This window comes from Chelmon rostratus, chromosome 11 (assembly GCF_017976325.1).
Source record: "Chelmon rostratus isolate fCheRos1 chromosome 11, fCheRos1.pri, whole genome shotgun sequence".
NCBI lineage: Eukaryota > Metazoa > Chordata > Actinopteri > Chaetodontiformes > Chaetodontidae > Chelmon > Chelmon rostratus.
In genome coordinates this window covers 26,873,909-26,899,207 of record NC_055668.1, presented here as the reverse complement: position 1 = coordinate 26,899,207, position 25,299 = coordinate 26,873,909, and the positions used below count along the sequence as shown (strand labels likewise).

At 43.9% G+C, this 25,299-nt stretch overlaps 2 protein-coding genes across 7 annotated transcripts in view; both read right to left on the bottom strand.

Moving 5' to 3' along the window:
- Positions 1 to 9,753, bottom strand: part of sncga (synuclein, gamma a) — a 9,755-nt gene extending 2 nt beyond the window's left edge. The window contains exons 1-6 of one of the 2 annotated variants that reach the window (XM_041946971.1): positions 9,619 to 9,753; positions 3,820 to 3,861; positions 3,306 to 3,433; positions 2,942 to 2,968; positions 695 to 748; positions 1 to 572 (exon numbers count right to left, since the gene is read on the bottom strand). The exon at positions 1 to 572 is cut by the window's left edge and continues 2 nt beyond it. In XM_041946971.1, coding sequence (XP_041802905.1) covers positions 695 to 748; positions 2,942 to 2,968; positions 3,306 to 3,433; positions 3,820 to 3,861; positions 9,619 to 9,739 — 372 coding nt within the window. In that variant the 5' untranslated portion in view covers positions 9,740 to 9,753 and the 3' untranslated portion in view covers positions 1 to 572. The remainder of the gene's footprint in view (positions 573 to 694; positions 749 to 2,941; positions 2,969 to 3,305; positions 3,434 to 3,819; positions 3,862 to 9,618) is intronic. The other variant, XM_041946972.1, reaches the window with a different exon arrangement.
- Positions 9,618 to 25,132, bottom strand: LOC121613506 (NLR family CARD domain-containing protein 3-like). Of its 5 annotated transcripts, none has more exons than XR_006007196.1 (13): positions 25,062 to 25,132; positions 23,276 to 23,381; positions 23,059 to 23,175; positions 20,920 to 21,024; positions 20,435 to 20,513; positions 20,061 to 20,289; positions 18,104 to 19,910; positions 17,834 to 18,007; positions 14,036 to 14,209; positions 13,564 to 13,610; positions 11,711 to 13,388; positions 10,402 to 10,607; positions 9,618 to 9,878 (listed from the first exon to the last, which is right to left on the bottom strand). XR_006007196.1 is itself a non-coding variant. In XM_041946909.1 (11 exons), exons 2-11 carry the CDS (start codon positions 23,350 to 23,352, stop codon positions 12,838 to 12,840), a joined length of 3,360 nt encoding a protein of 1,119 aa, XP_041802843.1. In that variant the 5' UTR covers positions 23,353 to 23,381; positions 25,062 to 25,132; the 3' UTR covers positions 11,405 to 12,837. The 5 variants fall into 5 exon arrangements, 1 of the variants encoding a protein (XP_041802843.1); XR_006007197.1 differs by having other exon boundaries at positions 10,455 to 10,607; XR_006007199.1 differs by having other exon boundaries at positions 12,481 to 13,388.
- Positions 25,133 to 25,299: the final 167 nt, after the last annotated feature.

Below are 25,299 nucleotides of genomic sequence, written 5' to 3'. Positions count from 1 at the left end.
GATTGAAACTCATTTTTATTCGTCTTGTTTTGTAAAAGAAGAAATCTGAAGCTTCGTTAATATCAGCGGCGCAGGCTGCAGCGTGCCACACCGGACGATGAGTGAGTGTTTTCTAGTATTTTAAGTGTGTATCAGTAAAGCGACATGCATTTAAAAGGCTTCAGATGTCTGTCTGCTGGAGGGTGGGGTCAGCCTGGTGATTGGCAGGAGGGGGTGGAGCTTGTAGAACACTTGGCCTGGGTGATGTCATCCCTCGCTGACCACCCAGCTGAGAGCACGGATGCGTACGACCTGATTAAATTCATCTCTGAGTGTTAAAAACTGACATCAGTGTGTGTGTAAGTGGGATGTGACGCACAGGCAGTGTAACCATGGCAACAGGAGGGAGGATGAGGATGGTTTCTATGGGTTAATGAGGTTAAACACAGTGGATGAAGAATCTTTCCGGGTTAGGCAGGATCAGAGGTCAGACGTCAAAGGGTTGAGCAACAGCTAAAATGCAGAGGTTCCTCTCGTCTTGTTCCTCATTGGACAGGAAACAGGAAGTGACTGCAGGTCGGCAAGGCAACAGTCTGAGAGAAAAAGAAAACAAAATGAAGTGAACTTAATTATTTCACAAAAAAGTCCCTGCTCCCCACTGCCCTGAAAGCTCATCAGAGCACCGACTGTGGATTCCTCCTGTCTGATTCCTCACCTACTGTGCAGCCTGGTCCGTCTGTTCTCCCCCGTCTGTTTTTGGGAGGTCAGCCTGCAGGAGAGACACAGCACACGTCACATGACCGCCTCCACCTCCACCTCCACCTCCACACACTTCCAGTCAGAATCAAAGCTGCATTTCTCCGAGCACAGGTGCGTTCAGCGACACAGGTGCAGCTACAGCGTGAATAATGGCTGCAGCTCATTGGTCCAGCCTGAAGGCAGGAGCTCGCGGTACGTCCACTGAGCTGATGCTGGAGCATTTACATTCACTGACAGAGCAGTTTTTCAGCCTCTTCAGCACAGGTGTTTCACTGCATGTAAACAGTGTGTCAGTCTGTTTTCTCACGTCCTGTTTTATTTTGAAGGTTTACGTTATGTTTCTTCTTTTGCTTTACTTCCTGTGTTTTCCTGCCCCTCTAGTTGTCTGATTTGTTTCACATGTGTGTCATTGGTAGTCCTCCCTTGTGTATTTAAGTCTGTGTCTTCCCCTCAGTCTTTGTCGGGACATGGTCTGTGAATCCTGGTCATTGCCCCATGCCAGTACTAAGTGTTTTTTCCTTGTATTGTCTCTGTCTTTAGCCATGCCACATATTTTCCCATGCCAAGCCAAGAATCGTGTGTTTGTCCAGCATCATTCAAGTGTTTGTTCCCCTTCCATGCCATGGCCCATGTGTTTCCCTGTGATGTCTTCGTCCCCTGTCCTATGCCCACTGAGTGTTTATCATAGTTCCCTGTGTTTTGGATTTTGGTTTCCTTTAGTTTAATACATTAGTCAAATCGAACCAGATCCAGTTCTCACAGGACTTGAGGGATCTGGACCTTCAGAGTGCTAATAATTACTGAGCAGTGGTTCAGAGTGTCGTCAGCTTCCTCTCCTGACTGTCAAAATGTCATCAGAACGGTCTGACAGAAACTTAAAGCTGTGGAAATCTGATCAGTTTCTTCAGTTCTGTGTTGTTACAAACAGATTTCACTGGGTGTGACAGTTCGTCCTCATTGTAAATCGCACTTTGATAAAATCCCCTGAGCTGAAGGCTCTTAAACTCTCAGATAATGTCGATGCAGAGCTAATGAGAGCACTTTGAGTTAATATTTCTTCAGGAAAAACAACATAAAAGTGATGGTGAAGCTGTTGGACAGCGTCTCGCTGAGGTCTGCCTGCTTCAGCTTTCAGTTCTGTTTCCATCTCATCGGGGATCAAGCCTGAAACCACTTGCTCGTAGCTCTTATTTCCAAACTAATCTTTGTTTTAATAGAACAAGAACACGCAGCTAGCCAAGAGTTCCACGTCACCATGGTGACGTTAAACAAAGTACATCATTATAATATATAGTTGCTCCTTGTAAAGAAAGGCGTCATCAGCGTAACGATGGATTTTAGCTGAATGAGTTTAACTGCCAACAACAAGCCATGCAGCCTTCTCCTTCATGCTGTTAGTCTTCTAACCTTTGAGTGGAAACCGTTAGCACACACTGATATTAGCAGCTTTCTGCTGTTCTGTTCCTGCCTGTAATGTCAGATCAGTGAACTCCAGGTCTTATTGGTTAAAGCAGCACTGAGGACATGTCCTCTGTACTCGGTCTATACACAGGTATTTGTAGTTTAAGCTGACTCCGACATTTGAATAATAGATAAATGGTTCGGTATCTCACCAGAACCAGAAAACTGAATCAATGAACAAAAGAAAAATATTATAATAAAATCATGGAAACATTTTTCTGACTTCATTTGTGTTTTCATTGTCTAAAAGCTGTGTTGGACTGTGAGCTGTATATTAAATCACATGAAGTCAGTGTGATCCAGTAACAGTATCTGTGTTTACTGTAATATCCAGTATACTAATTCATAGTACATTATATTATCTCACTATCTTACTGGAGGTAAAACTGGTAGTATAGTGACTGTTGCTATGACTTTCACTACTACAAGCTCTTTAAATCTCACTTTTATCTTCTGATTTTTTAAATGATAGTATTTGTTGTAATTATTGATAATAACATGTTGTTTGAAAGGTGCTGTATAAATACAGTCATTATTATTACTACCACAGTTACAAGTAATACTTTTACTGTGAGTAGAATCAGTACTGCCACTGATGTTAATGTCTCTCACACACACACACACACACACACACACACACACACACACACACACACACACACACACTGTGAGTCCTGAAGTCTTATCAGCAGCATGCCATGCAATCACTCAGTCACTCAAACCCCCCCGGCCAATCAGGCACCTCCTCGGCCACTGGTCCCGCCTCCTCCTGTTCCCAGCCAATCACCAGAGATTTATGAATGGAGACAAAAAGTGAAAGTTATCAACAGAACACAGATTTTACCAGTGATAAGTGTATCATCTGACTGACGACTGAGGCGTTCTGTCTCTGATGGAACATGTTCTACGAGTCTTCAAATTTTGTTTATTTAATTTATTATTTCGTTTTCATTTGTTGAAGATTTTTAAAATGATGTCAATCACATGTTTAAAACTAAGATTCTAAAGTTAAAGAGGAAACTAATGAAAAATGTCAGTATGTCAATAATAACCCCTGTTTAAATATATATTAGAGCACATGGGTCATGTGATGTGACATCACTCACCGTGCTGACAAATCCGCTCGCAACCGCCGCATTCTCCACCCCCTCCACCGTTGCCTGGGCGACCTCGTTGGCCCCGGAAACCGCAGTGTCGGCAATGATGTTGGCCTGTTCGTTCGTCTTCTGGGAAACTGGACGACAGGAAACAGGAAACAGGAAGAAGATCCAAAATAAAGTTCAGTGACACAGACCTGTGACACGTCTCTCGGTCATTATATGTGTATTAATTAAAACAACATCTGCTAAATTATTGTCAAACAATGAATAAATTATAGCGCCAACATTTCATTTATTCTGTGTCATTAGAAGATTTTCTTATTCATTAGTGCCAGTGAGGCACTTTGAAGTGGAACATCAAAATGATGTCTGTGGATTAATGTTCCTGCTGCATTAATGCTGCAGATGTTTCGGGTTGAACTACTTCACATACTGTTGGCTGGTTTAAGGTGTTTGGCTGTTTGGTCTGAGTTCTAACGTGTGTGTTAGTTGGTGATGCAGAGGGCAGCGGTCTGTATACCTGTGTTAACACCGGTGACCACGCCCTCCATCGTCTTGTTTCCTGGAAAAGAGAAAAAACAAGTTTGCTGAAATGAAAAAAATCTGATTTTTTTTTTAGTCCAAATCACAACTTTTCAGTGTTCAAGTGATGTGATGCAGCCTTTTATGAGACACAGGCCTTTTAATGCTCCGGTTTTATAAGAATATTTGATGATTTGTGAGGAAGGGTCCTTCCTGTTTCATCATCTGACTCCTGATTTCCTCCATGTTTACCTCATCAGCTCAGTATAATGTCCAATTCCACAGAATTCATTCCATCAATAATCAACACTGCTGTTTTCACTCACTAATTAAATCCTGTTCCTCTACTTCTTCTTCTACTTTGCTGTTTTTTTACTTTACTTTTTGCTGGTTAAGCTGCTTAAACTCAACACTTCTTGTGTAAGTTTCAAATTAAAAGCCTCCCAGCAGCTTACAGGGTGTGAGTGGTCTAACTGCAGCCTCGCAGACAACACAACACACCCACCCAGATGTTTTCTGAAAGCTAGCCATTAAACCCCCACCATGGAGGGTGTGTCTTGTCTTTGGGTGTCCTGTAGCTACAGTCCAGGTAGACCTACTTCCTGTTGGGCCTCGTCAGCTTTTAATTTGAAACATTGGCAGGAAGTGTTGTTGGACAGTGATAGGAAAAGCAGCACAGTGGCGAGTGACTCGTTTATTATGACGCAGGTAGCTTCACCTCTCCTCCATGTTTCTACCCAGCTTTCCAAATCCGGATCAGAGTCGGTGTGAGGGACTGAATCTGCCTCTGAGACACCTGAACCTGCAGCTTCAACAAACAAGCAGCAGTTTCAGTCTGAGCGAGAGTCTGACCTGCTTTCCTCTGCAGAGACAAACGGAGCTCAGCTGCTCGCTGAATTATTTATTCATGTCATTTATTCATGGAAGAAATACTCTCATCTTTTACTTATGTCAAAGTGACAAAACCACAGTGTGGAAATACTGCGTGATGCTTTAGTATGATTATAAAAGTAAAAGCATCATCATTCAGACATATTTCAGAACAATAAATATTATATTACTGATTCTATTTATTGATGCATTCATGTGCTCATCACTTTAAAGGATAACTTTTGTTTTTTACAACCTGGACCTTATTTGTAGCATTAAATACGACCATTTACTCACCCAGATCTGGAGGTCCAGATCTATTGCTATTCCCCTCTGAGCCCGTGGTGGCATGTTATCAACATCCGGCGTCTCTAGACAACTACCTCTGACGTGGATGATGTCATTACCGAACGCAGGGCGCTGCGAGCAGCCAGCCACAACACGGCTGACTCTGCGGTGGTCGGCTACGAATACGCAATAACGAACCACAGCTGTGCCAAACTACAGCTAAACTAGCCGACCGCCGGCTCAGAGGGGAATAGCACCAGCATATCAGAACTAAATATTGGAATATGAACGAGTTTCTGCAGATTATGCGTTATATAGAGGCTGCGCATGGATGCCCCGAGTACTCGCATTATACGGATATACGCGCCGCTCCTCTGGGGCTAATTTCTTCAAAACGACTCCAAATGCCACCAAAGTTGTCTGGGGGAGTAAATGGTCGTATTTAATGCTACAAATAAGGTCCAGGTTGTCATATCTAATAATTCATCATATTTTCTTTGTTGACTATATTTTGTTTTAATAATCTGAATCTGGACAGTAACTACAAATGCAATGAAGTAGAAGTATAAAGTACCATATCTTTGTACTGCACTTCTCTTAAGATTTGTACAGACACTCTCATTGGTCGGTTTGCTGTCAGTGAAATCTGCCTGTTTTTGGTCTCGTGGACAACATGTTGTTGGTGTTTGGTCCAGATCCAGATGCATAGTTCTGGTCCCGCAGTGGGCGGCGTGCTGCTCGGACATGTGACGGATCACACTGAACAGAGTCTTTGTGTGAGCGAACACAGCGTGTGATTCAGAAACACTGCGAGTGGAGTGAAGCTCCATCCAACTGTCTGCTTCGCCCTCCATCAGCTACCGGAAGGCAGCGGATCTCCAGATATGATGCATATTTGATGAAGGTTCTCTAATGGAACTTATTCTTTCTTTTTCAGTCCGTCCAGTAGGACTGCAACTAAATCAATAAACAGTTAGTGTGGGATGAGCTGCTGTGCCAACAAGCTCAACTCGAACTGCTGGAACAGTTCATTTAAACGTTCCCAAACAACGTAAAAAAGTTTCGTATCGTTACGTTCCCAGACCTTTGTGGCAAAGTCACCAAACAGAAACCTGAAAGAACGTTCTGGAAGTGAATGTTACTGCAACGTTTTGTGTAAGCTGTGTCGTAAAAGTGACACCAGAACCGCTGGAGTCTGTTCCAGAAGTAAGAAAAACCTCATTCAAGATCCCAACGCTGAAAATCTGCTGGAGTCATATGTTCAACAGATTTAAACCAACATCGACATCAGCAGACGTTCAGCCTCAGACCGTCACAGGTTAACCTCAGGTCTGTGGTTAGTTCACTGCAGTAACACACACACATCATAAAAGTCCAGTCCGCTTTCTGGTTCACATCTGAAATCAAATCATCATTTCCTCCTTGGAAATTTAACAAAAATGCTGTTTAGTCAGACGACACCATCAGACACTTCTGAGGAAAGACGACATTTCTTCATCTAATTCCAAAGTTATGAAGCAACAGTGACCTTTAACCTGAATCAGTGTTTTCTTTGCTCTGGTCTGAATCAGTGGATAAACGTGCTGAACAAAACTGATGAGCGATTCTTTTCTGGTCATTCTGGCTTTATTTTTAAAACTACAGAACTGACGACCTGCCACAGAAATGGACGCGGTACAAATTTAAACTGAGTTAAAAACTCTGCTTAAAGTTCAGAGTTTAGCTTGAAGCGGTGCAGGTGGTGACTGAGCCTCTGGCCTGCTGCAGCAGCTCTACCTGTTTACTGCTGAGACCCTTCAGGACTACAAGCATGTATACTCACCTGACTCGACTCGATCTGACTCGACTCGATCAGACTCGACTCGATCTGACTCGACTCGACCTGACTCGACTCGACCTGACTTGATCTGACTCGACCCAAGTCAACCTGACTTGACTTGAGCTGACACGGCTCAACTCGATCTGACTCGACTCGACCTGACTCGACTGCTGTCAGTATAAGCTGTCATACAGACTTGCTGCCCCCGAAGATGTCATTAATGCTGCGACATGTTTCAGATCCTATAGATATCATTAATGCTGCGACATGTTTCAGATCCTATAGATGTCATTAATGCTGCGTCATGTTTCAGATCCTATAGATGTCATTAATGCTGCGTCATGTTTCAGATCCTATAGATGTCATTAATGCTGCGACATGTTTCAGATCCTATAGATGTCATTAATGCTGCGTCATGTTTCAGATCCTATAGATGTCATTAATGCTGCGTCATGTTTCAGATCCTATAGATGTCATTAATGCTGCGACATGTTTCAGATCCTATAGATGTCATTAATGCTGCGTCATGTTTCAGATCCTATAGATGTCATTAATGCTGCGACATGTTTCAGATCCTATAGATGTCATTAATGCTGCGTCATGTTTCAGATCCTATAGATATCATTAATGCTGCATCATGTTTCAGATCCTATAGATGTCATTAATGCTGCGACATGTTTCAGATCCTATAGATGTCATTAATGCTGCATCATGTTTCAGATCCTACAGATGTCATTAATGCTGCGACATGTTTCAGATCCTGCAGATGTCATTAATGCTGCGACATGTTTCAGATCCTATAGATGTCATTAATGCTGCGTCATGTTTCAGATCCTGTAGATGTCATTAATGCTGCGTCATGTTTCAGATCCTGTAGATGTCATTAATGCTGCGTCATGTTTCAGATCCTGTAGATATCATTAATGCTGCGTCATGTTTCAGATCCTATAGATGTCATTAATGCTGCGTCATGTTTCAGATCCTGTAGATGTCATTAATGCTGCGTCATGTTTCAGATCCTATAGATGTCATTAATGCTGCGACATGTTTCAGATCCTATAGATGTCATTAATGCTGCGTCATGTTTCAGATCCTATAGATGTCATTAATGCTGCGTCATGTTTCAGATCCTATAGATGTCATTAATGCTGCGACATGTTTCAGATCCTGTAGATGTCATTAATGCTGCGTCATGTTTCAGATCCTATAGATGTCATTAATGCTGCGACATGTTTCAGATCCTGTAGATGTCATTAATGCTGCGTCATGTTTCAGATCCTGTAGATATCATTAATGCTGCGTCATGTTTCAGATCCTGTAGATGTCATTAATGCTGCGTCATGTTTCAGATCCTGTAGATGTCATTAATGCTGCGTCATGTTTCAGATCCTATAGATGTCATTAATGCTGCGACATGTTTCAGATCCTATAGATGTCATTAATGCTGCGTCATGTTTCAGATCCTATAGATGTCATTAATGCTGCGACATGTTTCAGATCCTGTAGATGTCATTAATGCTGCGTCATGTTTCAGATCCTATAGATGTCATTAATGCTGCGACATGTTTCAGATCCTGTAGATGTCATTAATGCTGCGTCATGTTTCAGATCCTGTAGATATCATTAATGCTGTGTCATGTTTCAGATCCTATAGATGTCATTAATGCTGCATCATGTTTCAGATCCTGTAGATGTCATTAATGCTGCGACATGTTTCAGATCCTGTAGATATCATTAATGCTGCGTCAGCTGTTTTATTGCTGCATTAAGTATGTTTTCATCAATGAAGCCACGTTGCACGTGTTTCTACATGTTTCTATGAACCAAATACTGCCTCTAGAGGCTAGAGGTGACCTATTGTGTTTTTCCTGAGTTTTGCAGTCACTGTAGGTTTTCCTAAAAAGGGGGGGGGGGGGGGTGTATTCTGTTAGTTGATCTACAACCTCACCAATAAATTATTCAGAAAGGTAAAATTATGCTTTCACTGTGACCAGCAGGGGGCGCCGCAGCCCATCCTGCAATAATGCCTCAACTACCTCGACCTCGCTGCTACCCCTCTGCAAAATTTCCAGCTTGGGATGCTGGAAGATCTCATATTTGAATGTTTTAAGATTCATTGTCCTCCACCCATCGCACCCTCCATGCCTCTATCACTCCATCCATTCAAGTTTGATGTTGAATTTCACTTCATTTCACTTCATTTTCTCCCAAAAAACCTCACATTTCTGAAATTCTTGTACAGTTTGGTGTGAATATCAACTTTTTCTCTGCCAGTTTCTCTATTTCGTCCCTTCTTTTTGTTCTTTACCTCCTTCTGTCTTTCCATCCATCCATTCTTCTTCCACATCTTCAAATTTAATTCGTAATGTCACAATGAATTGCACTTTTCCCTCTTCTCCGTCTTTCTTTTCAGATTTTAACATTTTAAGATTCACCTTCTTGTCCTCCACCGATCTCTCCGTCTATCCCTCCCTCCATCCCAGTTTGTTGTTCATTTCACTTGTCCTCCACCCATCCCTCGTTCAATTTCCACAAAAAAACCCAAACTCACGGATTGGATAATTTAATAGACTCATGTCCCACTGTCACTTCCCTTCATCTCTCCACCAGGGCAGAATTACACGTTTCCTCCACCTCCATCTTTTTCAATCCCTAATTTCTTCCCAGCTTTGACTTTTTCATCCGTCTCAGTTCCCACCAAAACCCCCAAAATTCTGAAAAAGTACAGTTTTTGTTGAACATCCACCCATTCATCCATCCACCCATCATCCATCCACCCATCATCCATCCACCCATCATCCCATCCATCCGCCCGCTCACCGACATAGAAGACCCCCTCCTTGGTCTTGGCAGCGGCCTCCTCCACTCCGGCCTTCGTCTTCTCGGCGGCGGCCACCACTCCATCCTTCGCTATGGAGAATCCCTTCTTCAGAACGTCCATGATGCTTTGCTTCTCCTCTCTTCTTCTATCTTACTCTCTTCTTATTCAGCTGCTTTCTCGCTGCTCTTCTGTCTGTTTCTCTTCACCTTCTTCTTCTTCGTCTTCTGCTCCGTCTGCCTCGGTTGTCTCGTTCTTTCTGCTAATGGATGAGAGAGAGAGAGAGAGAGAAGGGGTGGAGAGAGGGCATGAGACAGAGAGAGAGAGAGAGAGAGAGCGAGGGAGGGAGAGACGGGGGCAGAGAGAGACAGAGAGAGAGAGAGACGGGGTGGGGGGTGATGGTGGAGAGGTAGAGGTAGAAAAAACTGATGAAGAGGAAGAGAGACGTGTCCAGGGCAGGACCAGCTGTGATTGGCTCTCTGCCTGGTCAGGGGCGGGACTCCTCACAGACTCGTGTATTTTTATTTGTTGATATTTTATAGTGAAACTTTAATTTTGAATTGTTTTCTTTTGTGGCGTGTTTGTGGAGGCACAGCTTCTTTTTGAGGACGTAAAGAAAACATAATGGTAAATTAATGTTATTATGGTGTGTGTGTGTGTGTGTGTGTGTGTGTGTGTGTGAGCCATGTATTTCCTGCCCCACTCAAAAACTCCCCCTGAGGACACGCCCCCTGTCTGTGGCTTGTTTGTGGTGTTGACCAATAGGAGCACAGAGCGCTTTTCACCTGTAAACAAGGTGAGGTGAGAGGAATGATGGAACAGGCAGCACCACACGCACCGCTTCAGACACCATGTTGGTTTACATTCTGCTTCCAGGAAGTCGGTCTCTGGCTCCTCCTTCCTGATGACATCACGCAGGTCATGGGAGACAGTGAGCTGTGATTGGCCGGGGGGTGTCACGTCTCTCGGTCAGGAGAAAGAATTTCTGAGTCTATAATCAGAGAACAGACACAAAGACGCTAACATGGCCGTCGAGAGGGGGGGGTGAAGAGGAGAGTCCTCCTCCTCCTCCCCCTGCATCCTGACAGGAACCTGAATGTGACTCAGCAGAATGTACACACACACACACACACACACACACACACACACACACACACAGCACTCTCTCAGACACACCCCTGGCTGCCTCACCTCTTCTCTGATTGGCTAACGGCCAGCATTGCTCTATTTTTAGATGCACTTTATTTCATTTTTTCCAGAATGGATGGGCAGCTGATCAGCAGCAACATTATGGGCTGCGGCGGGTTACCGTGGTGATGAGAGCTTTCCGCCCAACAGCATTGATCAATACTTACCATCACACACCCACACACACACACACACACACAGTAATGTAATACTTTACCTTTTTTTCTAAAGAATTCTCTAACAGCAACACGCACACACACACACACACACACACACACACACACATATTGATGATGTGTGTCTTTGCTCCATGTGAGGAAATGTTCTCCTGGACTTCTCTGTCTCACACAATTAATCATCTTTAATTCACTAATTAAACTTCAAGTTTAAGAAATCTGCTCAGTTAAATGTGATTTGAGGCTGAAACACAAACATTAACAGTGATCATATGCTTCACCAGATAAATCTTTGTTTTGACTTCAGTTTGCTGTCTGCTGGTTAACTGTGCTGGAGGCCTTTAGCCCAGACAACGGCTCAGTGTGTGTGTGTGTGTGTGTGTGTGTGTGTGTGTGGAGGCCGCTATTACACAACCATTGTGTGTCTGTCAGCATACAATGAAGTCTTTAATTCAGATGAAACAAGATAATAAAGAGAGAAGACAACGGAAAATAGCTTGAACATAATGACTCTGTCTCACACACACGCACACACGCACGCACACACGCACACACGCACACACACACACCATCACAGCTGACTGAAGATGTTTGAGGACACACACTGAGGAAGGTTTCATCACAGATTTTTTTTGTTGCCTTTGACGTTTGATGTTTTGACTTCCTGTCTACACAGGAAGTGGGAATATGTTGTGACTACAGATCGGAGCAGTTTTATACTCTGACGTACAGCTGTACAGCCGGGGGCGGGGCCACAGAGGGTCACAGGTCGTTGATGGATTACTGAAGGGGTCCTTCGGCCGCAGGTCTGCAGCCTGTATGAATCTGGACACGCTCAACATTTCCTGCTGGAAAATCCAAAGAGACACAAGAAGGCTCCTCTTTCAGTCTGGGGTCTGGCTCCTATGTGGGGGTCTACATTGTCTATTTAGCATTCATGTATTACCAGGACTTTAAATGTGAGTTGACCAGTTTTTATTGTTTTTACGAATCGGTACCCCCCCCCCCCCCTCACAGCGTGATTAAATGGAGACATCAGGAGCTGTGATCTTGAGATCGTGGATGTAAAATCCTCCAGACACAAAGCTGTGCAGCTGGATCAGACACTTTACTGCTCGATGTGAGCGTCCAGGTCTCGGAGGGTCTCAGGACTGTACAACCTGCTCCAGATCACCTGTGTGAGGAATCCAGCATCTGCCTGCTAATTGATATTTGCAGTAATGAGGGTGCTCTGTCAATGTATGTGTGTGTGTGTGTGTTGGGGGTCAGTTTACCACATGCCTGTTTCTATAAGTGTTTTAGTTTTACGAGCTGGAGAACACAGTGTAGTGATGTGACAGGACAGAAAGAAAGAAACGCTTGTGTTGCATATTTCAGTGTTAGAGACGTGATAAAACAAGACCCGGTCCACATTCAAAACCACCTACTGTACAAGCAGCATGTATGATTTGACCAAAATGACGCAGTTAATATTCAGCATGCGAACAAAAGCACAAATACCTGGACGTCCTGCTGAGTCGCTGACAGTCAGTCAGACCAGTGTAACTGGTCCGCTGTGTCCCACAGAGCAAATGTTATTTCACCACTAAATTCCTTTTTGACAATACTTGAGGGGAGAAAGCAGCTGTGTAGATTTCCAATGTTGGCAGTTGTAGGAAAATTGATGACAAATGGAAAAAGTGCTCCAACCTTCAGCAACAATGGCGGAAGAACGCCGCCCCCACAACTGATGCTGCTGGTATTCTGACATCACTTTCAATTTTGACATGTTTTATTAAAATGAAGCAGCTGTTGCCAAACGGGAAGAAGATCATTTCAGGTCTCAGCACCTGCTCCAACAGGACGAGACCGTCCCTCCTACAGAGGACACAGAGACACTGAGGATTCAGACCAGTTGGACCAGAGGCCAAACCCAACATACAGAGGTTCAGTGAAGGTGGTGTTGAAGGTGTGGAGGTGGATCAGTGTGGCAGAGGAGACTCTGTAGAAGGACAGGGTGCCAGAAGGACAGTCCACATACACCCCCACTCGTTTAGAGGGGGAGGAAGGGGAGGAGGAAGAGGAGGGGATGGGTGTGCCTTTGTTATTGTGCCAGGCGTAGTAACCACCATCAGTGCAGCTCAGGCCCCAGGACAGGTCGTTCCTTCCAAACACACAGTCGTCACCGTTCCCTCTCCGTTTGATCCCCCTGTAGCTCACAGCTATATGAACCTTTCCACTCCACTCCACCTCCCAGTAACAGCGACCAGTCAGACCAGTTCCAGTCAGCAGCTGAGACCACCAGTCGAACCTGTCGGGATGATCGGGATACGACTGATCCTCCTCCACGTGCGTCACCTTCCTGTTGTCGTCCGACAGGCGCATCTTTCTGTTGACCGTGTTTGTGTCGAGAGCGAGTTCACAGGAATCTGATGGAGAGAATGAGACACGACACAGCTGCTGTTATTGATCGATCATCTGTTCATTGATCGACAGTCGGATGATGACATCAGAGATCTGGATGAGTGATGTCACAGTTGAGAAGATGATGGTTGGTCGAATGCGCTGCTTTGCTCTCGTCAGTTAAATCAAAGTCACACTTACACTTCGTCAGACCTGGTCTCAACCATCGGACTCCAGCAGGCTCCACCCTGAAAGGAGGAGGGGGGTCAGACCAGCACATCCTCTTTCAGAAAGAAACATGGACATCAAGGTTTGTCCAGTCCCAAAACAGGTCGGCTCTCATCAGCACAAAAAACAAACCAAGGTACAGGGAAAAAATCTTATTGTGATGATTTATTGAGACTGTCATTTTTTTGTTTAATTCTTTGTCTTTTCACCATAATTTCTGGACTAAAGGGCAACACACAGTGGTGACACATGTCAACCCCCCATGATGCCACCACCGACCTGAAAATGCTCCAGAAAGACAACAATTCTGTTCGTCTGATGGGACAGTTTTCTGTCAGTTCTGGTTGTTTAAGATCAGCTGGGTCTGGGTCACGCCCCTCATGACAGTGTGACAGCTCTTCCTCCTCTATCAGACTGATTGCATCTTTAGCAGGCCTCTTCATACCTGAGGGAATCCAGTTTCCAGTGTGGATCCTCCAGTCCAGCAGACAGCAGCTTCACTCCTGAGTCTCCTGGATGATTGTAGCTCAGGTCCAGCTCTCTCAGATGGGAGGTGTTGGAGCTCAGAGCTGAAGCCAGAGAAGCACAGCTTTCCTCTGTGATCAGACAGCCCGACAGCCTGCAGACACACAGAACAACACAGCTCACGTGATCTGAGGGGGCTGTGAGGGCTGGAAGTACTGCATTAACACAGTACTGAGGTCTACTGTGAGGCTGAGCTCAGTACTCTTATCACCAACTAATCACATTATGGGGAGCAAATACTGTTTAATCATCCATTCTGCTCATTAGTTGTTGTTGTTTTTTTTTTATCAATGCACATGTAACACTTCCTGTTGCTGCTCAATCGAGGGACAAGCCATTGAGCAAGTGCAATCTTATAAGTATCTTGGGACTATCATCGACTTCACTTTGAATTTTAAATTAAACTGTGAAGCTGTGAGCAGGAAGGGACACCAGCGTTTATTCTGTCTGCGGAAGTTGTCCCGCTTCCACGTTGATGGGACCATGATGGCACTTTTTTATCGTGCTTTTATTGAGTCAGTTTTAACTTTTTCACTTGTGTCATGGTTTGGAAAAGAAAGGAACTCACTGAACCAGATTATTAAATGGTCTGGTCGGCTCATTGGGGAGTCACAGCTGTGCCTACAGTCGCTGTACACTCGGCAGGTACAGCGACTGGCCAGCTCCATCTCCACTGATGACTCCCATCCGCTGGCAAGTGAGTTCCAGCTGCTCCCATCTAAAAGGAGATTCATAGTCCCGAGAGTCAGGACCACTCGCTACAGGAACAGCTCTGTTCCTGCTACTGTTTCTCTTTTAAATAGGTCTGTCCTATTTTAACGTCGTCTTAACTTGCTTACTTATTTATTTATCATTGTTTTACTGTCCCTTGGATCATGCTCTTATGTTTTCTTCGCATGCTCTTAACAGGTCTTATATTGGCATTTTTAGTGATATTTAATGACTTTTATTTATTTTATTTATTTTAGTCTTTTAACCATGATCAGTGAGCTGCTGGGAGTACCTGTCAATGTCTGCTGTTAATCTGTCTTCTGTATGTGTCCTGTGTTTCTAAATGTTGTGTATAATGTTTGAGATGCCCTCTCTGGACTGCAAAACAAATCTACCTACGGGTATCAATAAAGTTACCTTGACCTTGACCCACCAGCAAACTGTCAAACGGCTTTTGTTGCGATGCAGCTACACCTTCCCGTAGTCTTTGTCACCGTTATGACTGTTTGTGTTCCCTGTTGCTGTGGCAAGAAAAACAATCTGCACCCTTCCACCCCCATGAATTTAATCTGAAGACCTGAATACTGTGTTCCAAGATGGCCGACTGACTGACTGACGCCCTGCAAGCGTGAATGACACAGGTACAGATTCAGGTCAAACAACGTAGAATTAAAGCAATATTTTCCAACATCTCCAGCTTGGTGTCATATACTGTATTTACCCAACCAACAGAGTAAGAATGAAACTAGAATGACCTCCTTGTTGTTGTTGTTTGCCTCCGCCAACCAGTCAGCTTGCAGACTCATATAATGTATGTAGTGAAGACCTTTAAGGAGTTTAATAAAAGGCATTAAGTGTACTTTTTGGTGAAAGTGAAGTTCTCACTATATTGACATGTATGATTCCAGTGAATAATTTCCAGGGTGAAACATGTTGTCTTCACTAAGTACAGAGGACTGGAGAGCCAATCAATGACCTCGTGGTGTACTTCAATGGCTCAAATATGGATGTTGCTGCAAACAAGAGTAATGGAAATTTCTAGACCTCATGCACTCAGTGTCCAAGAGCAGAATTAGACAGGGCTGACTGGGTGGCCTGAATTGATCTGATTGTTCTCTCTGACCTTCAGTCCTCACTGCAAAAGAAAGTGCCACCACAAACTTGTTGATGTCAAAGGGACCATTAGTGTAAGAGGATGCCACAGCTAAAGTCTGGGACTCAAACCTTAACCTCCCTATCAAAGAGGGTGGAGAGGTGGGGCCCTGATGCCTGACGACCAGGGCTCTCTCACCGCTGTGATCCAATGAACCAGGTGGCTTGAGAACTGTCTTTCTGGTGAGTAAGATTCATTGAGAGAGTTAAGATTCTCTCCACTGACAGGTGTGTTGTGACAGATGTGTCGACAGGGCAGATTTTAGAAACCGCTGAAGAATTGAGGAAGCTTCATGTCTGCAACCAGTCGGTGTTTGATTGCTCACCACGATTATTCATTTTAAAGCAAATTGTGTAAAGATTCTTACGCTTTATTTTGAATATCATGTATAACTGACAAGCTACTAGGGCAGGTAGATGATAACAGCTTGATGCAGAATCCATTATAAAATTCTTTTAGGTCCTCATATATCACAAAGTCCTCATATACCTGTGTAAGATCAAAGTCCTCCCAAACCAGTGTAACTCCACGGCCCCCATAAAAAAACAAAAAACACCCTAATAACAATTAATGTAGTCCATTTTAAATTAGTTTGGATTTTGATGAACTTTTGACACATTCAGAATGCAGAAATGGGTTAAAACAATGGTAAGAGCGACAATCCACCTCAACTAACTCGTCCTGATATTTGTCATGTCTCGTCAGATTTGTTAATGTGTTTTGTTCACGAGCTTCATGTCTTGTCTTGCACTTCCTGTTTTATTGTGAAACCTAACTCTCCTCTCGTTTCAGGCCCTTGACTTCCCGGTGTGTTTCCCGCCTGTCTGATTGTCTGCCCCGCCCTGATTGTCTCCACCTGTTCATACCTCGTGTATATATAGTCTGCGTCTCCCTTTGTCCTGTGCCAGATTGTCTCGTGCCTTGTCCTGTACTTGCCTTGCTATCTAGCGTTCCATGATCCTTGTCTTCTGTGTCCCTGTAAGTCTAGTTATTTGTCCAGCCTTGAATCTTTTGTTTGCTACTTCGTTATCTAACTTTAGTGATTTCTCCAGTCTTGTATTTTTTGTTGTTACTTTGTTGTCGAGCCATCTTTGAGCCTTTGATAGTTTTGTTCTTTATCTAGTCTAGTTAGCCTAGTTATCCTTAGCGTTTTCAGTTGTACTTTGCTACATTACCTTGTTTGCATTTTGTCATTATCCTGAGCGCTTTGAGTTAATAAATTTTCCTTTATTTTGAAACCTTGCTGAGTTGTCTGTGGTCTGCATACTGAGTCCTAAAACCTTGTGCCTCCGGGCTTGTCAATATTCAATATATGATAATTATGGTAAACAAAGCACTGACCAACTCAACATGTGGGTGAAGGAATGTGAGTTTCCAAGCACTGACAGCTTCATCATAAGACAACTCCAGACTTTAAAAACTAAGTTAGAAGACAGCCAAAAAGATAAATGTGTATCCTCAATATTTTTTTGTAGAATATTTTTATATCGCTTTTATGTTTGCGACTATTTGCTGTTGCTGTTAATTGTCATCAGTGTGTTCCTCTGACCTGTGCATTTAATTTTTGCCTGAAACCAAGTTTTGTTCAGGACAACATGAACTTCAGATAATACAAAGAGTTGTTTTTTTTTTACACTGTTTGTGACTCTGAAAAAATATTCATTGTTTTAATGCTGATTTCTTTGTGTGTGAAAACATTATGAAGGTCTTGTGGAATTTGGATTCCAACAGAAGTAGGACACACAGCATGTCTGTGGAAAGTAATTCACAGAGTCAAGAAACTAACTAATGAGGAATTTATGCAAATATGTAAAGAGAAATGGTCATCAGTTGAACAGGTTGATGAATTCTGACCTGAGAATCTCCAGTGTACAGTGTGGACTCTCCAGTCCAGCAGACAGCAGCTTCACTCCAGAGTCCTGCAGGTTGTTGTTACTCAGGTCCAACTCTCTCAGACTACAGGATGGCAAGCTGATAACTGAGGACAGAGCTTCACAGCTTCTCTCTGAAAGGTTACAGCCGCTCAGTCTAAAGAGATGGAGAGAAGGAAGTTTTTATTTCCTGTGGAAAAGATGGCAGAGTATTTAAACTGTGGTGAATAAATCCAGCTCTGTCTGTACTCACAGAGCTTTGTTGGAGGCTTTGACCACTGGCAGCAGCCTCAGGAGAGCCTCCTCTGAAGCAGAGTATTTGTTCAGGTCAAACACATCCAGATCTCTTTCTGACGACAGTAAGATGAAGACCAGAGCCGACCACTGAGCAGGAGACAGTTTATCTGTGGAGAGACTTCCTGATCTCAAGGACTGTTGGATCTGCTCCACTAAAGAACGATCGTTCAGTTCGTTCAGGCAGTGGAACAGATTGATGCTTTTCTCTGGAGACAGATCCTTCTCGATCTTCTTTTTGATGTACTGGACTGCTTCCTCATTGGTCTGTGAGCTACCTCCTGTCTGTGTCAGCAGACCTTTTAGAAGAGTCTGATTGGTCTGCAGAGAAAGACCCAGGAGGAAGCGGAGGAACAAGTCCAGGTGTCCGTTTGGACTCTGTAAGGCCTTGTCCACAGCAGTCTGGTAGAAGTGTGTCTCTGCAGATTCATCTTGTCTAGTTTCAGACTTCAGGGACTTTGACTGTCCTTCTGACAGCAGATTGACTCGAGAATTAAAGAAGGTCTGATGGACATGAAGAGCAGCCAGAAACTCCTGAACACTCAGATGGATGAAGCAGAACACCTTGTCCTGGTACAGTCCTCTCTCCTCTATAAAGATCTGTGTGAACACTCCTGAGTACACTGAGGCTGCTGTGATATCGATGCCACTCTCTGTCAGGTCTGGTTCGTAGAAGATCAGGTTTCCTTTCTGCAGCTGCTCAAAAGCCAGTTTTCCCAGAGCCTGAATCATCTCACTGGTCTCTGGATTCCAGTGTGGGTCTGACTCAGCTCCTCCTTCATACTTGATGATCTTCAGTTTGGACTGAACCACCAGGAAGTGGATGTACATCTCAGTCAGGGTCTTGGGCAGCACTCCTTCCTCCCTGGTCTTCATCACATCCTCCAGAACTGTGGCAGTGATCCAGCAGAAGACCGGGATGTGGCACATGATGTGGAGGCTTCGTGATGTCTTGATGTGGGAGATGATCCTGCTGGCCAGCGTCTTGTCTCTGAATCTCTTCCTGAAGTACTCCTCCTTCTGTTCATCAGTGAACCCTCTGACCTCTGTCACCATGTCAACACATTTAGGAGGGATCTGATTGGCTGCTGCAGGTCGTGTGGTTATCCAGAGGCGAGAAGAAGGAAGCAGTTTCCCTCTGATGAGGTTTGTCAGCAGCACATCCACCGAGGTGGACTTTGTAACATCAGTCAGGATCTCATTGTTGGTGAAGTCCAGAGGAAGTCGACACTCATCCAGACCATCAAAGATGAACACAACCTGGAACTCCTCAAACCTGCAGATTCCTGCTGCTTTTGCTTCAGGAAAGAAGTGATGAACAAGGTCCACCAAGCTGTACTTTGTCTTTTTGAGCACATTCAGCTCTCTGAAGGTGAATGGAAACGTGAGCTGTATGTCCTGGTTGGCTTTGTCTTCGGCCCAGTCCAGAGTGAACTTCTGTGTTAGGACTGTTTTCCCAATGCCAGCCACGCCCTTCGTCATCACTGTTCTGATTGGTTCCTCTCTTCCAGGTGGGAGCTTAAAGATGTCTTCATGTCTGATTGTTGTTTCTGGTCTGTCTGGTTTCCTGGATGCTGTTTCAATCTGTCTGACCTCATGTTCATTATTGACCTCCCCAGTCCCCCCCTCTGTGATGTGGAGATCTGTGTAGATCTGATTCAGAAGGGCTGGGTTTCCTGCTTTAGCAATCCCCTCAAACACACACTGGAACTTCTCCTTCAGGTTAGATTTAAGTGTTTGCTGGAAACAAACTGAAACAGGATATCCTGAATGAACACAAAACAAAGAAGATGAGAAGTATTAGCTCAAAGAAAGAGTATAAATCTGAACATGAACTGTTTGTTCTGCTGCGTATCGAGACATCAGTGAACGTCTCCTTCATCCAGCAGGTTCAGTCTTTACAGAAATCCTCTTACTGCTCTGCAGACGGTCAGCCAGATCCTCCTCCTTCATGCTCCTCAGGAAGTGCTGTGTGATCTTCAGAAATGCTTCTTTGCTGCTCCTCCTCTGCTCTTCATCCTCACTGTTCAACACCTCCTCATCCTCCATCTGACTCCCTAAGAATTCTGGGGAATCTGAACTCAGAATCTTCTGGATCTTCTTCAGCTCGTTCTTCACAAAAGTCACAATGTTCTCCTCCAGCAGCTGGAACAGAATATTATATGAATTATACAATCAAGTGAAAACCATTGAACCAAACATCAGATCCACGCTGGACGGACTGACACTGCAACATGGAGATTATTGAGAACAGAATAGACATAAAAGTAGTGGTTGCACATGTACAGACCATAAACATGGAGTCCAGGTGTGTCTGATGCTGCTGGGCAGACTGAACACTGGGAACCTCTGAGCTCTCCTGGTCGACTCTGAGGAGGAATCATGAAGAATTAGCTCACAAACACAAGCTAAAGGTCCATGAAGTGACATCTGGAGGTGAGCAGTGAGTCACATGATTCCCTGGAGTGATGAAGGTTCACTCGTCCTGCTGATCCCACTGAGAATCAACAGCTCAGTCTGCAGCTGTTTGTAGCTTTCAGCTGTTTAGAACCAACAGCTCTCACCAGCCCCCCCCCCCCCCCCCCCCCCCCCCCCCAGTGTCTGCTGGTGTCAGACCGGTTGCACTGGGTAACCGCCATTGTAAATGTGTTTGACTTTGTGAGTGAGAGACAGCTGCTGCTAAAAAGAGTTTGTCCTCAGAGAACTTGAGATCTCGTAACTGAGAGTCTGGTAAAATGCGTCACTTTGTTTGCACAGTCAGTTTAAACTCCTTACCTTTGATCAACGGAGTGGCGTCCATCTTTAAAGTTATGAGGATGACCCATAGACTGGTCACTCTTCATGGACACACAGCTGGATTCAGGGTTTTCCAGCGTCCTCCTAATAGAAATACAGGACAAATTCTGCACTGTACCAACAACACACTGAAATAAAACCTGTTGGTGATTTAATGCACCTACTAGAGTGACTTTGCATCTGGGTAGTTTTTTGTTACATTTTGTCTAAATTCAGTGTTTTATTTAGACATGACATTTGGAGATATGATAGCAAAATTTAACTGAAAAAATGTTTTGAGAGAGCCAGTTTTTAACATCTGTAAAACAGGATTTTATTTTGACCAGTTGTGTTGTGTCTTTGGAATTAATCGAGAAATAGATCGTGGAGTTATCTGCATGAAAATGAAAACTGTTGTTAATCTATGAGAGATTGACCTACAAGAAGCATATAAATGGAGAATAATAAAGGGCCGGTGACTAAGCCTTGAGGAGCTCCACAAGAGAAATGGGAGGTGGAAGATTGAAAGTCAACAGTAGCCACACAGAATGTTCCATTAGAAATACAGGAATAAAATCTAGTCTAAAACCCTATCCGATATTGTCAATCCACCACTTAAGACATTCAATTAAAGTCACATGGTCAACTTTCAAAAAACTGCAGTAAGATCTAAAAGCAATACAACAGACGTTTGGCCAACGAGCTGCTGAAAGAATATCATAAGAAGTCCATCCTCTCTCACATTGCTTCATGAGATCGATGAGCTGCCCAGCAACTCGGAGGGGGGAAGTTTAGATATTAAGTGGATGTTATTTAAAACAGATTGATCAAAAGGTGGCTTTTTGAGAAGTGTTTGAAGTGTAGTGGATTTAAAATACAGAATGTGACCATAAAACTTGCAAAGTGTGAGTTAGGACAGGCCACAGTAACATACTGGTGGATGTTGGAGGTTGTTGGATGTGGACAGATCTGTCCAATTGGAGCTAAAGAAGAGGACACTGTGTCCATTTCAAGAATTTTGCCCCCTTGACTAGCCTGCTTAGCCCAAAGGTCCCTTTAGTTTGGACCAATATGTGTAACTTTACATCTGACATCCTGAGAGCACTGCACCTGGTGCTCTTGTTCTTGCTGCCCCTGGCTAAAACTTTATAATTCGTCCGTCCTTCAGCCTGTCAACAGACCCAAAACACATTACTGATGTCCTGAGCTGTGATGAGGAGCAGGATTACCCTTACCCTGAATTATCCAGTTGTACCCAGAACAAACTGGGTGACAAAGAAGAACAGCTGAAAGCTCAGGCAGTAGGCATCCAGGGCAGGAAGAAGAAGGACTTCAGACAACTATGGACAGACCTTCAGATTTGTGCTTTAACTCACAAGGCTTAAAACATGAGACAGGATACACTGCTGGTGAAATGCAGGAGGAACCTGGCACCGAGCTGCCCCACAGAGTCCAGAGCCGCATTGAAGATCACTGAGGTACCCGCTACAGGGGAAGTGGACAGGTGGCTTAAGACAATGAAGGCAGAAACTGTGAAATTGCTGCTCAGAGTCAGTCTGGTGGACGTGAAAAACCCCAACAAAGATCAACCAAGGTCCAGCATTTGCAACAATAGCTTTGAACCCAGAAGCATCAGAACAAGGGGGGAGTAAGGATGGAAAACCTCTGGCCGGGAAATGATCCTGAGAAAGAAACTCATCAGTCTGTGTAAAGTGGACGAACCACAAGCTGCCTTCAGAGGGAATCTCTTCCACTTCACTAACAGGTGCTCAGGCAGCGCACTTCCCATCTGTTGAAAAGAAGAGGTTCACTTCTACCCACAGAGTACCCTGAGCAAGCCAGCCGAGACGCAGGAATTAGGGTGGTTGCTTCACTGGGGGCAGCCCTAGTTAACCATTGATTGATATGAAGGGACTCAGCTTGAGTTGCAGGATTTTCTGCAGGATTTTTCACCATTGAATTATGTTTTCACCATCTGAAGGGACGTGCACGCACATCTGCATTCGTGGAATAGAGCAAATAGGGGCGGCATCTCTCTGAAATGACCTTTGACCTGTTGCAGGGTTTTCTCAAGTCTGAAAACAGCAGAGGTGTAAAAGTCTAATTTATGATAATTAATCTATGAGTATAAATGCTCACCTTTGATCAAAAGAGCGGCGTCCATCTTTGAAGTTATGAGGATGACCCATTGACTGGTCACTCTTCATGGACACACAGCTGGGTTCAGGTTCAGGACAGTCTGGTCTCTGATGGATCCTGAAAGAAATTCATTAAAGCTCACATGTTTAGAAAACGTCTCGCTGAGTCAAAGACTTTGTGAAGTGATTTCATGGACAGTTAGAGATGTTCATCTCACCTCTGAGCTTTGGTCTGGTCGTCATGATCCCCGTCAGAGGGACGGACCCCCTTCTGTCTGTCCTCACACCGATTCATAGCCGAGTCCACGCCAACACAACAACCTGCTGAGAGAGCTCACACATTATTCTCTTCTCTGCTCTCAGTCACATGATAAACACACAGCGCTCTGATTGGAGGAAACCTGTCAAGCTTTGGGACACTCATTCACCTGAACATTGAACACGCTCATTCCTGTCAGAGTAGAAACGATGCTGCTGCTCTGAGCTGCTGCTGCTCATTTTTACACACAAAACATATGAAGAGTTTATAGATATGATGTAATTACAAGAGCTGAATCCAATAATCGTTTGAAGGGAAATTAATTTGTAGCATTTTTGATCATCGTTTGTCATCTTACATGTTCAAATGCCAAATATTTCAGGATTCCAGATGTGACCAATTGTGAAGGCGTCACTTTGGCCTCATCGTCACCACATTTCTCACTATTTTCACAATGTTTCCAAACCGATCGATTGATCGATTAATGGAGGAAATAATCAGCTGATTGATCCAGAATGAAAAGAATCATTAGTTCAAATGAAGCTCGACCAGCTCCAACAGTAAAATCCTGCTTTGACATGAACGACTGAGTCACAGTAATCTGATGAGGTCAGATAGAACAGCAGAACAGGAGAACGGTGGAACAGGAGAACATGAGAACAGTAGAACAGGAGAACTGTGGAACAGGACAACAATAGAACAGGAGAACAGCAGAACAGTAGAACAGATAGAACAAGAGAACAGGAGAACAGGAGAACAGATAGAACAGGAGAACGGTGGAACAGGGGAACAGGAGAACAGGAGAACAGTGGAACAGGAGAACAGGAGAACAGGAGAACAGTGGAACAGGAGAACAGGAGAACAGGAGAACAGTGGAACAGGAGAACAGGAGAACAGTTGAACAGTAGAACAGGAGAACGGTGGAACAGGACAACAATAGAACAGGAGAACAGTAGAACAAGAGAACAGTGGAACAGGAGAACAATAGAACAGGAGAACAGTGGAACAGGAGAACAGTAGAACAGTGGAACAGGAGAACAGTAGAACAGGAAAACAGTGGAACAGGAGAACATGAGAACAGTAGAACTGGAGAACTATGGAACAGGACAACAATAGAAGAGGAGAACAGGAGAACAGTGGAACAGGAGAACAGGAGAACAGATAGAACAGTCACAGGGACGTTTTACTGCACTCAGTACTTTTACTGTAATAGTTCAAGTACATTTTGATGCACTTCAGTAACATTTTGAATGCAGGACTCGTAATGAAGTATTTTTATATTGTAGTTCGAGTACTTTTACTGCAGTAAATGATGTGAATGCTTCACTGTATATTATAGATGAAGGACTGTGTTTAGCTATATTTTGACTCCTATTTGAGTCCGTTCCATTGGAACTGAAGGATTCCTGTTTGTACTCTGCACCATAAACGACTCATCATGTCTGAAGCTGAAGCTTTCACTAATCCAGACAGAGCATGTAGTAATTTTAGTCCACCAAGGTCACAAACGTACGTAATTTTACTTCAGTAAGGTTTCAAAGGCAGGAGTTTTACTACTGGCAGAGTATCAGTGTTAGAATACTTTTACTTTCACTTCTCCTTGGTTGTGCTGAAAGCTGAGGAAGGAGGAAAGTCTTCCTCAGTGTTTGTTGACGGAGCAGCTGAACTCGTTCTGCTGTTTACTGAACTGACGACATGAACAAAGAGACATTCAGAGTCAAACAGTGAAAACATTGTTTCCAAACCTTTAGATGAAGAAGGAAGACTCTGACACGACGAGCTGCCAAAGCGAACTGAAACTGAACTGGACTGAAAGAGGAAGGGAACAGAGTTTCAAAATAAGATCATGCAAAATACTATAAACATGGAAACATTGGAAGCATTCAGATCTTTTACTCAAGTTAAAGTACCAATACCTGCATTCAAAAGTACTCTGTCGAAAATAAAACTCAGCATTGAAAATCTTACTGAAGTAAAAGTATA

Bases quoted from the DNA above. Each gene is read 5' to 3' on its own strand.
- LOC121613506 (XM_041946909.1), bottom strand. From the start codon at position 23,352: ATGAATCGGTGTGAGGACAGACAGAAGGGGGTCCGTCCCTCTGACGGG. The intron at 19,911-20,060 runs GTAAGAGGATTT...GTGTTCATTCAG, and splicing joins GGCTGACCGTCTGCAGAGCA to GATATCCTGTTTCAGTTTGT. The intron at 14,210-17,833 runs GTCAGAATTCAT...GTGTGTCTGCAG, and splicing joins TGTACACTGGAGATTCTCAG to GCTGTCGGGCTGTCTGATCA.